Below are 16219 nucleotides of genomic sequence, written 5' to 3'. Positions count from 1 at the left end.
TCCCTGAGACTCCTGATTAGATTGGAGGGCAGGAGGAGTATATGGTTTCTGTGCTCTGAAAGAAGCCATTCTCCATTTCTTTGTGCAAGTGTCCTTTATCTTTTTCCTTCTAATAAACTCCTGCCTGCAAATATGTGAGAATGAATTGAAATTTTTCAGTCAAGAATTTAAGAACCTGTAGATACAGACCCCCATAGAAACTTCAGCTCTGTAGTCAGAACTTACCCCATAACAGTGCTATGTAGTTTTCACATACCACTGAATTTAACTTGAAGTTAAAGTGTGCAAGTCTTTTAGAAAATTAAAAAAAAAAAAAAAAAAAAAAACTTTTATACGATTGAGAGATATCATTATGAAATGCAGAATGTGACAAGAAAACCTAAATGTATTCCAAATCAGAAACAATCTCTCTTTGGGAAAGAATAGCAGCACTAACCTATAAAACACTGGGAATGACAGAAGCCTGGGAGTCTAAAGGAGAAAGGAAATGTACACAAAAGACTTCAACTCTTCTTGATAATTGTTTCCTATTGAGAAGCGGGTTAACAATCCTGATCCTTTGGCACAAGTGTATTGGATTTGCACAATTAGATGAAACGAATAATAGGGAATGTAGTTATCAGTTGGAGTGGGTGGTCACAGATAAGAAAGGGAAGAGGCTCTTGTGGTACATATGATAATGGGTTGGGTTGGAGAATCAATACAAACTCCTGATTAGATTAAATTAAAAAGTAGCCTATAGAAATGTGTACAGATATATGCATATGAATAGTTTTGTTACACACATATATATTTTCTTCTTCTGTCACCTGAGAGAGTCTAGAAGGCATTGCCACTCCAATTGCATCGAATATAACTAACACACAGCTTTTTAGGTTTATGATATCATAAAATGTATGTTTGGTATTTATCCCTACTTCCTGAAAGGATTTCTAAAATCCTTGAATCTCTGAAGTGATCCTGTCTTTTTATATGCTAAGGAGTTGCCCCAGGGCTGGCAGCCCCAAGGTAGCTTCAGGATGGGGACTAATTACAAGAAAGACCTAGACAGGATAGGTGGATTAGGGTTTTTAGCTCAACCCCCCAGCTCCTGAGAGGAGAGAGGGGATCACTAATGATCAATGATGGGATCAACATTTGCAAAGAAGATTGGATAGCTGGATATGTGGAGGCTCCAAGATGGTGATACATCTGGGGAGGTCATGTAACCTTTTCCTTACTCCTTACCCTATTTATCTTTTTAAATTGTATCTTTTCTGATATCCTTTATAATAAACCAGCAAATGTGTTTTCCCTGAGAACTGTAGGCTACTATAGAAAATTAATTAATTCCAAGGAGAGGGTTGTAGGAGCCTGAGATTATAGGCATTTGGTCAGGAGCACAAATAAAACAACCAGGGCTTGCTGGTCTCCAAGGGGTGGGGGATGGTCTTGGGAACTGAGTCCTGAATCTGTGGGATCTGATGTGGTTGCCATTGGGTACCATCAGAACTGAATTCTATTTGAAGACACCCAGCTGGTGTCTGCAATTTCTGACTTATTTGCTGGTGGGGAGAAACCCCAACACCTTCTAAGGTCACAGAAAGCTGCTTAGAATAAAATACAGCAGGAAGTTTTCATGGTCTGAGATTAGGAAAAGAAATATGAAATAAGATACCACAGATAATGAAACTAAAATGTCAAAAAAACTGAACTAATAATAACAGGAAACTTTGAGTTTCAAAATAACACCATAAAAAAAATGAAAAGACAATTTCCTGGTTGGGAAAAGGTATTTGCAAACCGTATATATGATTTATAGTCAGACTATACAAACAAACTCTTTAAACTAATAAAAACTTAACCTAATTAAAACAAAAACATAGGAATATCTCATAAGCACAAGAAAGGATATTCAGTATTCTTATTAGGGAAATGCTAATTAAACTCAAACTGTGATGCTACCACATAGGAACCATCATCCATAGGTAGAAGTGCTTTTTTAATATCTTCATTGTATTTATGTGGCATTTTGTCTATATTTGAAAGAATATGTGTTAAATCTGTATAATTTTCTTGTATCATTCCTTTAACAATGATAGCTCCCTTAATTTCATATTTTCTTTTCTGAATTCTATTGGTTTGATGTAAAAATTATTCAATTAAATATTCCTTTTTTATATTGTCTGTCATTTTATTTCCTTTTGAGAGGATTGTCAGCTTGTTTTTACAATATTTTCACATTCTACATTTCTTTCAATATTGCTGTCAAGTTTTAATATTCCAGAGTTCTTTTTTCTCTAGATGTTCCTTTTTTTAATATTTATTTTTTAGTTGTAGTTGGACACAATACCTTTATTTATTTATTTTTTATTTTGTGCTGAGGATTGAACCCACGGCCTCCCACCTGCGAGGCCAGCACTCTACCACTGAACCACAACCCCAGCCCCTCTCTAAATGTTCGTTTTATGTATAATGTTGGCATTATTTCACTTACAAAATAATTTGCCATCTATCTGAAATTATTATAACTTCTTTTATGATGAAACTTGTTTTCTCTGTTTCCTCTAAATTTTTCATCTTTCTGTGTATTTCAGTCTCTGTCTTTGATGTGAATGACTTTTTTTTTTCATATGTAGGATGACCCTTTAGCATCAGTCAATATTTAAAACTCAGACACCAAAAAGTGAATTATCAGCTTTGGGTTTAGAGTGCAAGGTTTATTCATTACTGGGTTCCACACTGGTATTGCTAATGAGAATCCAACTTGCATTGAGTTGCATTGGGTTATTTTCATAGGTCAATTACAATCAAGAAGAATCTTCCAACTTCTTTCCTTAGTGGAAAAAAAAAAAAAAATTAACACTTGGCTGCCAGAGTTCTGAAAGCTCAATGAAGGCAGAGGCAGTGTAACTTACTGTCCAAAAGTACATCTCACTTTAGTTTAGTGCCAAATCTCATCCATGCTCTCTGCTATGTCTCAGAGACAACTGCTGAATTCCAATCAATATCCTGCTCTTGGTGATCCCTTCTCAACTCTCCTGGTTAATGAGTCTGCTATCTCAAATCCCATTTGATTGAGTTCTACAGTGAAAATTACTGGGTTTGGCTTTGCCTACAGCCTTCTTAGGCTCTCCAGGACAATTCCCCCTCATCTATTTCTATTTTCAAAAAAAACTAACAAAAACCCTTGCCTACTTTATTCTCCTCTTTTTGCTCCCTTATCTTTACTATTATTACCTTACAATGATCATTTATTGTTATTTAATGTTTGGGGAGTGAAGAGATGTAAAAACATCTCATTTAATCCCATATCTCTGCACTGAGTTGCTTAAGATTGTATATTTATAACTTAGAAAGGCCTTAAATTTGTTCTTTTGACATGTAATTCTGAAAGGATCAGGTATGCTTTTTCTATGCTAATATTACATCCCAAGCCAGGGATACAAGAGATTTTTTTTCAGAGTTTATTTCCATGCCCATTATGACTTACATATAACTGGTATTATTTCCTCACCACTGTTAAAGTCATTCTTTCACGCAGAAATGGTCATTTCTACAGCACAGTTCCCACAAAAACTGATTTATGACCCTGACACATCCATAAAATAAGAACATAGGATATATGAAAGATATATTTCTCCCAGAAGCCATCCAAAATTCCACGTGAGTGACCACGGATGGATGGATATTTAACATCTTGGAATTTTTCCTCCTTTCTGATTCTCTATCTCTGACCCAGAAATCATCTGTTACCCAAATAACCTTCCATATTAATTTAGACCATCCTGAGATAACTCAGAACTACTTCAGAACGTAAAAGTCCAGAAGCCTCTTAGTAAAACTGCTGGTAGCATACAGGGTTAGATGTAAATCCTAGATGGTTTCATACTACCTTGGGTACATGGTGAATTTCCTACAATGTGGAGGAGTCATGATATTTTCTTTCATTCATAGAGTCTCAAAGACTCCATCTCTGAGAGTGAAAGTTGAATGCACAATGCATTTCTGATTTACTTTTTCCACTTTCCCTATTCTCAACCTGCACAGAAGTCATCTCCCTGCCAGTGTTCCTGGGTGTGTTCATGTGGGTAACAACTAGGCTTGCTGTTTGTTCACTTTTTTTCCTTCTCTGGTTACTTCTATTGAATTTTCTTATGACTCTTCCTGACCAGCACTACCGCTGCCTCTGGGCATTGTGGCTGCTTTTGCTGGGTACCATTTACTTCACGCTACACTACAGTGGCAATAAAATGGCTCTGAGAGAGGTTTTCTTGAGGTTAGCAATGTGTTACACATTGCATCCTGATACTTTAAAGGTGTTTTTCCTAAAACATTTTTCCTACAGTTTTGTAATTTTTTTTTTGTTGTTGTTATTCTAATGAGCTCTCCCCCAGAGACTCAAACATAAAGTCCACAGAGATTAGGGTGTCTGAAAGAAGAAAAACTAACATAAGCAATCATGGCAGTTTTCCAAGTCACTTCTCTAATTTCATGGCTGTTGAATACACCTTTTGTTTGTAAGTATCATCATTTTGGTATAGTCAGAGTTTTTTCTCTGTTTAATATCTTGCATTACTGTGGTACATTTGTTATGACTGATGGGACTTTATTGACACATCATTATTAATTAGGCTCTGTAATTAGGTCTGTGAGAGTTGTAATGTTATACAGTTTCATGAAATTATTCCAAATTTTCATGTTCTTTTAAAATAAAAGAATTGAGCATTATGGCTATAAAAGTCATTAGGCATTTACTTACTTTCAATTCTCCATCTTTTGGATGAGAAAATGAGGCCAGAGTGATTTAGGTCCACTGTCAATAAGACACAGCTCAAAGTTTCTGACAATTTTAACTTAGGTCTCCAAACTTCAGTCTCATATGCCTTTTTTTTTTTCTTGCTTTTCAGATTGATTTCATGATCATTTAAAAAGTAAAACGTCAACTATATAAAAATTTTATAATTTGTTTAACACGTAATTTCCCTCCTCATTCCAATCTCTGGAGCAGGAGTGTGTCTAAGAGAGTTGCTGAAGGTCAGACGAGAAAACAGACTTGTCCGTATCTACCCCAGACATCTCTGTCCCCTCAGTGTGACATGGTCTGGATGGTCTTCTTGCTGTGGATCCTGTGTCCATTCCTCTATGCAGAAATTGGCCAGGGCCCTTCCAAGTCAAAGGTTATAAAGACTGATTTTGTTGCTTTCTTGAGAAGTGGGATAGACTATTATGGCTTTGAACTATGCTGCCTATCTTTGTTCAAAAGAGTAAAACTATAAATAAGGATTTGATAATCATCAGCAGCCAACAGAATAAAACATGCATGTCATTAAAGTGTATCTGGGCCTTCTTAACTCATACTCTCATTTGTGTACAGACATGTAAATCCAAAGAAAAGAAACTGGTAAGGATATCACTGCAAATCGAAAGATTTAAATAGGCCATGTTCTGGACATTTCTGTTCCAAAATCAGTCACAAGCATAGACAGTATTTCTGATATATATTTGTCTTTTCATTTAACATATACCAAACCACTAGGAAATATTAAAAGTTAAATGATTTTATATTTGGCTTTCCATTTGGGGAGTTAAGTCAAAGGAGAAAGAGTAGAATGAATTTTGAATTGTCCAGAAAATATTAATCAATGAGAGCTCAAAATAATTTTCTGTATCATGAACAATGAAGTTAGAAGTTAGATAAAGCACAATATGTAAGTCAATCACCTTTTAATCTTTTCTCTAAGGTCTAAAATGATTTGTGTGCCCAAATCACATTCTAAGTATGTTCCTCACTGATGCATAAAAGCACTTTAACTGTTTCTGTATATAAATGAGAGCCTCAATTTCACATGATTTGACATAACCCTTGTAATGTTTTTTTTTTTCTAATTGATTGAAACTAAAAAAGAACATGTCCTTTTTATTCCAATGGGAAAGTCTGAATTAAGTGAAGCACATATCATGATAGTTATAACACTATGAATCAACATTTTAATTTTTTTGGCAGCATTTGTTTTCTTTTATGAATATGTGATTTCAACTTATGTAATTTTAACTACTTATTCTGCTCTTGGAAAATTAATATTTTTTAGAGTATCATTAAAATCACAAATTCAGAATTGAGATGTTAATTATTTATATTTCAAATTATTTAATATCTTCTAATTATGAGAACCATAGAAACAATAAGGAGATGAACCTCTTTTGTGGGGACCCATAAATCTCCAACCTGAAACCAGAAATGTTTCTTTAAAAGAAAACTTCTGGAATCATCTATCCATTCATCTTGCTTTGCCCAATGATGATCTACTCTATTTTAAAAAGTCTTATTACATAGAAACTTCAGTTATATTGATATTTTTGGTAAAGGTCAGAGTACTTTTTAATTCAGCAACACTTTTCTTCAATGGCTAACTCTTATTTCCTATCACTTTTAGTGTTTATAAGTAGATCACCATTTTTTTTGCAGTTTCCACTTTATTGTAAATCAACAGTTTTCATATTGTTCCCTCCTAATAATTTCCCCCAATCTTTGTTTGCTTTCAAAATTATCAAATTCTAAAATACCAAATGCCTATATTCCAATAAGGTTAGAGCTATTATAAATGTATTTTTATAGTCTCATTACACAAAAGATTCAGTTGCGGTGTATTTCACCCAGTGTCACTCAGAAGTTTTCTGATAAGTGATCAATTTTTTGTTAAGCAAATGAAAAATATTCAGTACTTGATATAGAGATTGCAATCGGTTTAATGTGTTCAGGGTTTGGTGGTAAGGAAAGTGGTATCAGTTTTAAAGTAATGAGCAACAGTAGATCCATTTCTCCTTGAAAAAATCCATTGGTACGTTAGGGACTTCTGGTGTCTTGGAGGTAAAACTCATTCATAGACTACAGAACTTGTTCATATCAAACATAAAAAAAGGAAGAAAGAAAAAGAGTGCCCTATCTGAATGAAAAAAGGAGCTTCACTTTCCAAAGGACTGTACTGTCTCTCATGGATGCCTACTTTGGTTTCTACCTAAAATTGGTGGATGGAGTTTGGGATGCTGAGCAGCAGCAACAGTAGCTCTATCACTGTAGAGACAGAGCAGCGGAGGGGGTGTTATGGTTTGGATGTGAGATGTCCCCCAATAGCTCACATGCAAAAAGGTACAGAGAAAAAAATGATGGTGTTATTAGAGCCTTACACCAATCAGTGAATTAATCACCTGATGGGATTAACTGGGTGGGTCTGGAGACAGGTGGGATATGGCTAGAGAAAGTAGTTCATTGGGGGTGTGGCTATGAGGTATATATTTTGTATCTGGTGAGTGGACACACCTCCCCCTCCCTCCCTCCCTCCCTCTCTCTCTCTCTCTCTCTCTCTCTCTCTCTCTCTCTCCTCTCTGATCATTATGTGAGCTGCTTTCTTTGCCATACTCTTCTGCCATGTTGTTCTGCCTTACCTCAAACCCCTAGGAATGTAACCTACTCTCTATGGACTGAGACTTCTGACTCTGTAAGCCCTCAAATAAACTTTTCACTCTACAATTGTGCTGTGTTTGGGTCCTTTAGTCAGAGCAGTGTAAAACAGTGACTAAAACAGATGGTAGGAAGACACTGCCCAGCACTGACAAAGAAGTGCCCAGGAGAGATATAAAGGAAAAGAGGGACACTTATGAAAACACAGTATTTGATAGCACAGAGTTATGGAAAACCCTTCTGAATAGTAGTTAGATCCCAGGAAATTAATTTATGTTGTACTTAATTCACATAAAAAATATTATTTTACTGATGAGTACTAGAGACACTGAACGTTAAGTACATTTGAATGAAACGACAATGTTAGTAAGGCATCAGTCTAGGATTTGAACACAATTGCTTCTGGGAGTTAAAGCCTTATACCCACAATATTCCCAGCACCAAGCCACAACAAGTATTGATTCTAGTTTTTCTTAATTAGGAAATTTTGTGCATCTCTCTTCCTCAGCAATCCCAGTGAAAAGAATGCTCCAGGTGTTATGTGTGATTCCCAGAATTGATTTAATTGTCAACCAAAACCAGTGTCATGAGGAACATATAAATGCAAATATTTCAGTTTGGGGATTTTAGGGATTTAGCTGCAGAACTTCATCAAGAAATCTACTGTGTGCTCACAGTGACCTATTTGAGATTCCCCCTTCCATATAGATCAGAGCTTATAACTTCAATGTAGAAATGGCAGCTAAACTATTGAAGTCGCCTTAAAAGTGAAACTGATCAGGGATGAATGTAGAATTTCTAACAATGTCAATAAATAGAGTAAATGAGTCCAAGCAAAACACACAATCAACATGTCATCTCTGCCCAATTTATTTTAGAATTTGAAATTCTATAAGGAATGTGGTACAACAGCATGTTGCTTCAAAACTACTTACATCCATTGAGCTTCTGTGTTTGTTTGTTTGTTTTTACAACCCATATAAATGGATTCTTAAACATTTAATTAATACCTTGTTCCCTCTGAGATATAGGTCCATTCACTTAGGTAATAAGCAGTGAGGACAAAGTCATCTATTTGCTCTTGGAAAGTCAAATATTAGAAATAAAATAAGAACATTAATACATATATATTCCAAGACTTGGAGGGTTAAGGTTCTCAAAAATACATTTATTATAAAAAAAACATTAAAAATTTGCAATGCAATTTTAAATTCTCTTTTTTTGAATCAGAACGAACATCATCTTAAGTGGCACTATTAATGCATTCTAATCTTCCATTCAACACTAATCTGTTTAATCAAAGCTCTATCACAGTTTGTTTAAGCACACCGCCTGCCTCTCAAGAGCATATTGCAAGCGTGATTCCAACTAACAGCATGTGGCTTTCAAAGAGAATGCACTTTGTGTTTATTCCCTCGGTAATGAGTTGAAAATCATTTTGTACTTAAAATTAAAGATTAAAGTTAGAAATATCTTTGCTTCAATGGCTATATTTAAAAACTACCTGGGATTCTGAAGAATAGAGAGCTCTGAGCTATGCTCTTCTCTCGTTTGTTCAAAAATTCCTTCTAAAATGCTTCTTTCCTCTGTACATAGTTGTTGAAATTTTCAGGCTTGAAATACATGTTTTATATTATTTTCAGCACACAGTGGCAATCAGATGGCCCAAATAAGTATTTGAGAAGATAAAGTCAGGTCGTGAATAGTAACAAACCTCAATCAGATACTTATGCTATGTGCTCATAATCAAGAAGCCTTTGTAACATCACATCCTTATAAAACTGTGGTTTTCTCAAGCACTTGAGTTTGCCACTCTGACATTTGAAATACTTTAATATGGCAGAATGGTTTTCTCCAAGTAACTTTTAACAGAGGAGCAATGTATCCCAAACCCAAATGCACTAGAGCTATGAGAAGAAAAAAGGAATATAGTGTTCTTCATTTTGTTTGATCCTCTAGTATAAACTTTTAATTATAATTTCTCCTCTATGCCTTCCCAGATGAGCTGAAACCCCAATTCAGTGAAGGATCTATAATAATATCTAATCAACCACAACATATATTCTCCAAATGCCTGACATTGTCCTTCCTGTTCATTTTTTTTTTTAAAGTCATTTCACCAGCTCCAAAAGAACTTCTTCAACCTCTCCGTCAAAGTACTGTTTAAAAGTCACCTACACGGGCTGAGGTTTTAGTTAGTGGTAGAGTGCTTGCCTTGCACATGTGAGGCACTAGGTTCGATCTCAGCACCACATAAAAACAAATAGAGGTATTGTGTCCATCTACAACTAAAATAAGTTACCTACAATGGACCCACTTAGAAAGGCTACTAAAATCCAATTTCATAGACCCATCCAAACTTGCTTAATTAGAATATCTACATCTGGGACCTCAGAATTACACAATGAGAAACATTCAAGAAAAATGCCATGGTAAAAATGAATGGTAATTCTTATTGCTAAACCTGCCTACTTTGAGATTAAATCTCTCTCTTCTCCACTCCCTGCATTAGAATGCACATGGACACACACACACACACACACACACACACACACAACTTAAATGCTCTTCCATTTGTTGCTACAACTATTATACAAAATTTTACAGAAATAAGTTCATTGTTTATAAACTCTAAAACGTTTGCAAGGATTTAGAAACATATTTTCTCTAGAGACAAACCAGGTGGACATCTACTGGGAGAGATTCATGGAAAAACTGTGGAAATATAGCAAATGACCATCCTAAAGTATTTCTTTGAAATACATTTCATACTGCATACTACTCAGTGATTCATTTCAAACAGGAAAACATATCAAGTAGAAGAGCATTTGAAAGTTTGATAGCACACTGATGAATTTAATATCTTCCTAATAAATGCAATGATCATTTTTACCAATGTATAACATTCTTATTTGAACATTCAGGAAATTTGAACATTTGTTTTCCTAATGTTAATTAGGAAAATGTAAACTTACCACTTCTTCGTGTCTGCATTTTCTCACATTAATCCCATTTATCTGCAAAGCAAAGAAAGCATATTTTCACATAGCATATTATAAACTGACTTAAGTTTTTGGTTGCATTTAATAATGATAAAATACATACCTGTAGAATTGCATCCCCAATAAACAGTAGTCCTGAAAGTTCAGCTATAAATGAAAAATAACAGTTGATTATATACTGACTATTTTCATCTGAAAAATAAGTTGTTTTATTTCATTAATATAGAATAATGAAACGAAAGTTAAAAGCTTTACATTACTATTATCTTGAAAGATCCACAAAAGTGAAAATTCAAAATAATAATGATTCAACCCATTTTAATTACTGAAACACAAGCAGAGATATTTCTACATAGTTCCATCATTTCAGATCTTACAGTTGCAAAATATCAGTGAGTCATCTGAATGCCTGGCTTAATTTTTTCATGCACTTATACTCATGGTGTTTCTGTGAAAAACATTTGAGAGTTAGATACCCAATCCACCAACTAAGAAAATGGAAATAGTTACAAGTTTATTCATAAACACTACATTGTTTAAATAGTTTTAGTTAATGTTTGACTGTACCTAATATATACATGGCTACATTGTTTATTAAAGTTTATCCTTGTTCTGTTTCTGTGATGGTATCCCCCAAATCCGTTTCTTATTGCCTGATTGTTGGTATGGAGGAGCTCCCTAGTCATATACCAATTGTTGAATCACTCTCAACAGCAGTTATAAAGAAATGGCTATTAGAGAAAAATGAAAATTTACCTCTTTGCTCCTTGGAGATTTTTGAAATGACAACTGGAATGTTATGCTCTGCTCCTCCCTAGAAATATAAAATCATATATTGTATTATTTAATGTCAAAAAGAAAAGAAAAGAAAGGAAGAAAGAAAGCTTTCAATAAAGAAACTGTACAAGCTATGATGAGCATGTTCTGTGGACACCAGGCAGAATAGAAGCAGGTAGCACTTCCATGAACCTTTATCAAGGAGTTTGGAATTCTGCTCATATATTCAATAATTAATATCAATTAATTTGGAAAGTATTTTTATTTCTCAAACAAGACTAATAATGTCATTAAATGCACATGGACTTTGATGCCCTTTGTAGGAAGCTATCCATCATGGGAATTATTATTTAGGTTTCCAAACATTAGATGATTTTATATTTTCATCCTCTGGCTAAGTTATTCTATGCTGGTGACCAGACACTTTTAACAGTGCAGAGATCTTCCTGAGTACAAAGTGACCGAAGAGATTTTTACTTGCATAAATGTACAACCAAAGTCAGGTTGTGCATATGCACACTGGGAACTGACATATCTGCATTTTCTTAATTAGTATTAAATTCTTCTTTGTGTGAAGGCACATAATAAACAAATTACACAACAAAATGCACTGCCAAGAATACTGCAGTAGTGTTTTGTTGTTGGATCAAATGAGATGGGGGGGGGGAGACATATAACCTAAATTCACGTAAAGAAAAAGAATATAAAAGCTTAAAATAACTGCAAAAAAATAAATATCCTGTTTCATCATTGTGATAAGGATGAAAGCAATAGCTGAAAAATACAGGGAATAAAATTTTGTATAGAATAGAAACCTATCACTTTAAAAAAAAGACAGTTGAAAAACAATCTAAATTCCATTAGAGTTGTTCTATTTTTAGAATATGTAATCCTCCTGAGCATTTTCTTTTCAGGAACAAAAAAAATTATTTTAGAACTGACATGTTTGTTTTCCCCATGAATGTCTATTCATGAGTATACTTAAACAGAAGACAGTCATTTTGGGGGAAAGCAGTAGTATTCAACTTTTTCTTGACAAGTAAAATCCTTTCTCCTGCTGAAATATTAAAAACAAACATGACACGTGAGATAATATAAATTATCCTGCTCAGCCTGAAATTAGAACTCACTTCTCAATACTTTTTTTCCCTCTCTCTTACCATTTCCCATTAGCCCAATATGCATTTTCCCCACCTTCACTGTGAGGGAAGTCACTAGCATAAGTTAGAATGGTTCTTTATTCTATTCCTGCTTTATAGTCATTATATCTCTATAAGCTCTGATCCTATCCAGATGATCCGAAAATGATTCTGTCTCTCATCTGATCAGAGTGAGAATGATTATTGAATGACAGTGTGATAGAAATTAAGTGCTTTTTTTAGTATACAATAAACACTAACTAAAGGGTAGCTTCAGCTTAAAGACAGACTTCTAATGCAATCTATCTTTAAAATTTATTAGTGAAATCACATGCATTAAAATGAGATTAGAATAATCCATTTTAAGACCCTTAATAAGACCCTTAATATGCATTAATCAGAATTCTATTTCTAATCCTTTGCTCTCATTTTATTTTTTTTTCCATTATACTTATCAACTTCTAACTCTCTATAATTTTAATCCATTTCCTACATTTATTACTTATCTTCTTTCTCCCTCCCCTGTCCCTAACTAGAAGGTGAGCCACACAAAGCCATTAAAATTTTTTGGTACTATGTTTTGTGCATTGATAAAATCTCAATGCATAGAATAATGTCTTTTAAAAAATCCTGAAAATAAAGGTTTTTAAACTCAAAAGAATGGGTCCTAATTAGAATAAGAGGTATTCTGTGCTTATATAATTTTATCAAAATGGATTCTACTACTGTCATGTATAACTAAGAAGAACCAATTAGAGAGAGAGAGAGAAGTGGGGGGGGGGGGTGTCTGCAGTCCTAGACTGTAGTTACTGATAATTTCTAGAGATACTTGTAAATTGTAAAAGATATATAGGATGCATCTACAAGCTTTTTAGAAGAAAAATCTAATTCATTCAAATTAATCACCAAGTTAATTTTTAGGTACTACAACAAGATGAAATAAATCAACCAATGAATTGTAGTTTAAATGTATTTTGGGACAGAAACAACATTGTTTATGCCAATTTTGTCTCTATGTCTTCTTCCCTTAATCTGTTTTTACATTTTGTACTTTTCTCTCATTCCAGTAGGAAATCAAAATTTTTCTTTTTTTTTTTTCTCTCCCTTTCCCTTCTACCTCTCATCCCTGTTTAATGTTAATCTTCCTTTAGAGACAGGGTCTTACTGCTTTGGGACTCACTAAATTGCTGAGGGAGGTTGGCTTTGAACTTGTGATCCTCCTGCCTCAGCCTAGTGAGCCACTGGAATTACAGGTGTGTGCCAGCATGCCCAGCCCCACTGAATTCTTATAAAGCACCTAGGAGGTAGGAACTATTATCATCATCATTTTACTGATGAAAGAACTGAGGTACTGAAAGCTGAAGTAACTTGCTCAAAACCTCACAACCAGCAAACTAAGGAAGTCTCTATAAACAGGTTGGTGAGAAAGTGGGCATAGCACTAGGAATTCACAGCATTCTTAAAAAGTAGAGACAGAGGGAAACAGACTGAAAGGGAATAGGGCCCTTAAGTCCAGAGTTAAAGTCAACAAATAGGACATGAAAATGCAAAATTTTTCTTAAGGCTTATATTTTTTTAAAAAAACAAATTACAATGGAAGGACAGAAAGATGCTGATTCTTGGGGTCCTTCTAGGGAACAGGCAGCAGGGATAATGATTTTCTGAGGTTAACTCAATGCCAATTGTTCCTCAGCATTCAAGTTTATAGCTATCTTTTAATGGCAAGATGTAACTAATCCCTGTTTTGTCAACATTTCTCTGTTAGGTGTAAACTTTATCCTGAAATTAGAATGGCTTGAGTCCAAGTATGGTTTTGCTCTTTTGTTATACTTGTTTTTGTTTTGTTTTGTGCTTTTAAATCAGATATTTGGAGCTCTGAAAGAATTCTTAAACTAATCTCAGAAAATGACTTTATTGATTAGATAGCAAATTTTAAAACAAAACTCAGAAGATAGAATTCGAACCTTAAACGACTCTTCTTTCATTCATTGGATGAAATGTGAAGAGCAGCCCAGCTCTATTAAAGTTAACTAGATTTGGTTCAGGAACTAAATAGGGGAATTTAAGATTTTTTTCAGGTAAGAGTCAAATAATGTGGCTTGCACTCTTTAAAGTAGGTAATAAGCTTCCCATTACACTTAGAATAAAAATCAAATAACAGCCCTTTGTTGTGTAGCTTCAGCCTTCCTGGACAGCACAAATCCATAGCTCCATCCTTCTGAACACCAAAGGATGTCAATATTTACTGGCATGTTTTTCCTTATTCTTAACCTGGTAAGCTCCTGCCCATATTTGAAATAAGTCTAAAAATGTTCCCTCCTCCAGTGTTTCTCTGCCTGAAGTAAATTCACTTAGGTAACATTGAATCATGGCTGTGATTTTTATTTATTTACATAATAATTTGATCAGCCTACTTTCAGACTGAAGAGTAAATGGCCTGAGGTCAAGACAGGGCTCCCTTACTCTCTTCTCCTGGCCCAGGGCTCAGAACATAGTTTGGAGAAAGACTGGATTAACCAATTACTATTATTCCAGAGTGTGTTAGGATCCAAGACTGGGGAGAGTGATGCAATATTCCAAACTGCAGCCCAGATATCAAGGAATACATATTTCAATTTTGTAATGTTATTTTTTTCCAAAGCATAACTCATATTACAGCGGTCTGTGTAGGAACAAGGTTACAGATCCTGTCTAAAGCATTTAAAGGACTCTACACAACAATTTTGCCAACAGGACCGTGAAATACCTCTGAATCAAACTTTGAATATTTTTAGAGGATTGAAAATATTAACACATAACTCTTTTTAATTCAATATTTTCATTATCCTGATCAATCAGCTCAGCAAGCAAGCAAGCAAGCATATTCTGGGCTCCGGAAAAAAAATAATATGTAGACGTTACCACTATTCTTTCATCAAGAGTAAAGACAATTCTTGTAAGCATACAGCAACAAGATAATTAGAGTTAAGAGATGAAGTGGACAGGTATGGGAGAGGCATCGAAAAATATCCTCTGAAAGAATATGGGAAGTACCATTATCCATTTAGATGCCATTATTATCTGCCCAAAATTTTGTTTTGGTAAAAATCAATGACCTTTTCAATATAGTATATGTTAACCTTCATATGAAAATCCCAAATAAGAAAATCTGTAGAGATAGAAAATGGATTAGTGGTTGCTCAGGGCTGAGGTGGGGTTGCAGGTCTCAAAGATTTATAGCAAAATGATATGAGGTTTCTTCTTAATATGATGGAATGTTTTGAAATTGAATGTTCTGAGAGTTGCTCATATCCATGAGTATATGAAAATTCATTGAATTCCACACTTAAATTCAATAAATTTATGGTATGTGAATTTTATCTCAGTAAGGCTGTTTAAGTTTTAAGAAATGGTCTTTCAAGTAAAGTGTTCCAGTGGTTTTAACTGACCCTTGGGATTAATCCATCATCCTGAATTAAAATTGATTATCTGACTATTTTCTCCCTATTTCTATGTTGGAAAGGTACATATTCATTTTGTCTATTGTAGAAACTAGTGATCCTGACTCAAGCAAAAACAATTGAGGGACAGAACAATTGAAATAAATGTCCACTTATATCAACAGTTATTATTTATAGATTTACTCAGAAATCAGTTACAAAGTAAAACACAAAAATTTATTACATCTACAATAAAGATACGTTTTTATTTGTTAAATTTGATACTACTAATAACTGTCAATATAGGAAATTAGTTGCTTAATCCTGGTTATTTTTATCCATTCAATTCAATTTTTTAAAAAATCATATCATGAATAATAGTGGAAACATGGCTTGTGTCCTCAAATGTAGATGTTAGGGATAATTTAGTCCAGGTTTTAT

At 34.2% G+C, this 16219-nt stretch overlaps 1 protein-coding gene across 2 annotated transcripts in view; it reads right to left on the bottom strand.

Moving 5' to 3' along the window:
• The window catches only part of Sntg1 (syntrophin gamma 1), a 317747-nt gene that overhangs the window by 258425 nt on the left and 43103 nt on the right, over positions 1-16219 (bottom strand). For both annotated transcript variants that reach the window (XM_076836043.1, XM_076836044.1), the window contains exons 4-6: positions 11200-11257; positions 10547-10590; positions 10417-10458 (exon numbers count right to left, since the gene is read on the bottom strand). In XM_076836043.1, coding sequence (XP_076692158.1) covers positions 10417-10458; positions 10547-10590; positions 11200-11257 — 144 coding nt within the window. The remainder of the gene's footprint in view (positions 1-10416; positions 10459-10546; positions 10591-11199; positions 11258-16219) is intronic.

Source organism: Callospermophilus lateralis, chromosome 16 (assembly GCF_048772815.1).
Source record: "Callospermophilus lateralis isolate mCalLat2 chromosome 16, mCalLat2.hap1, whole genome shotgun sequence".
Taxonomy (NCBI): Eukaryota; Metazoa; Chordata; class Mammalia; order Rodentia; family Sciuridae; genus Callospermophilus; species Callospermophilus lateralis.
Note: the sequence above shows the minus strand (reverse complement) of the source record. Positions and strands in the feature narration are given on the sequence as shown.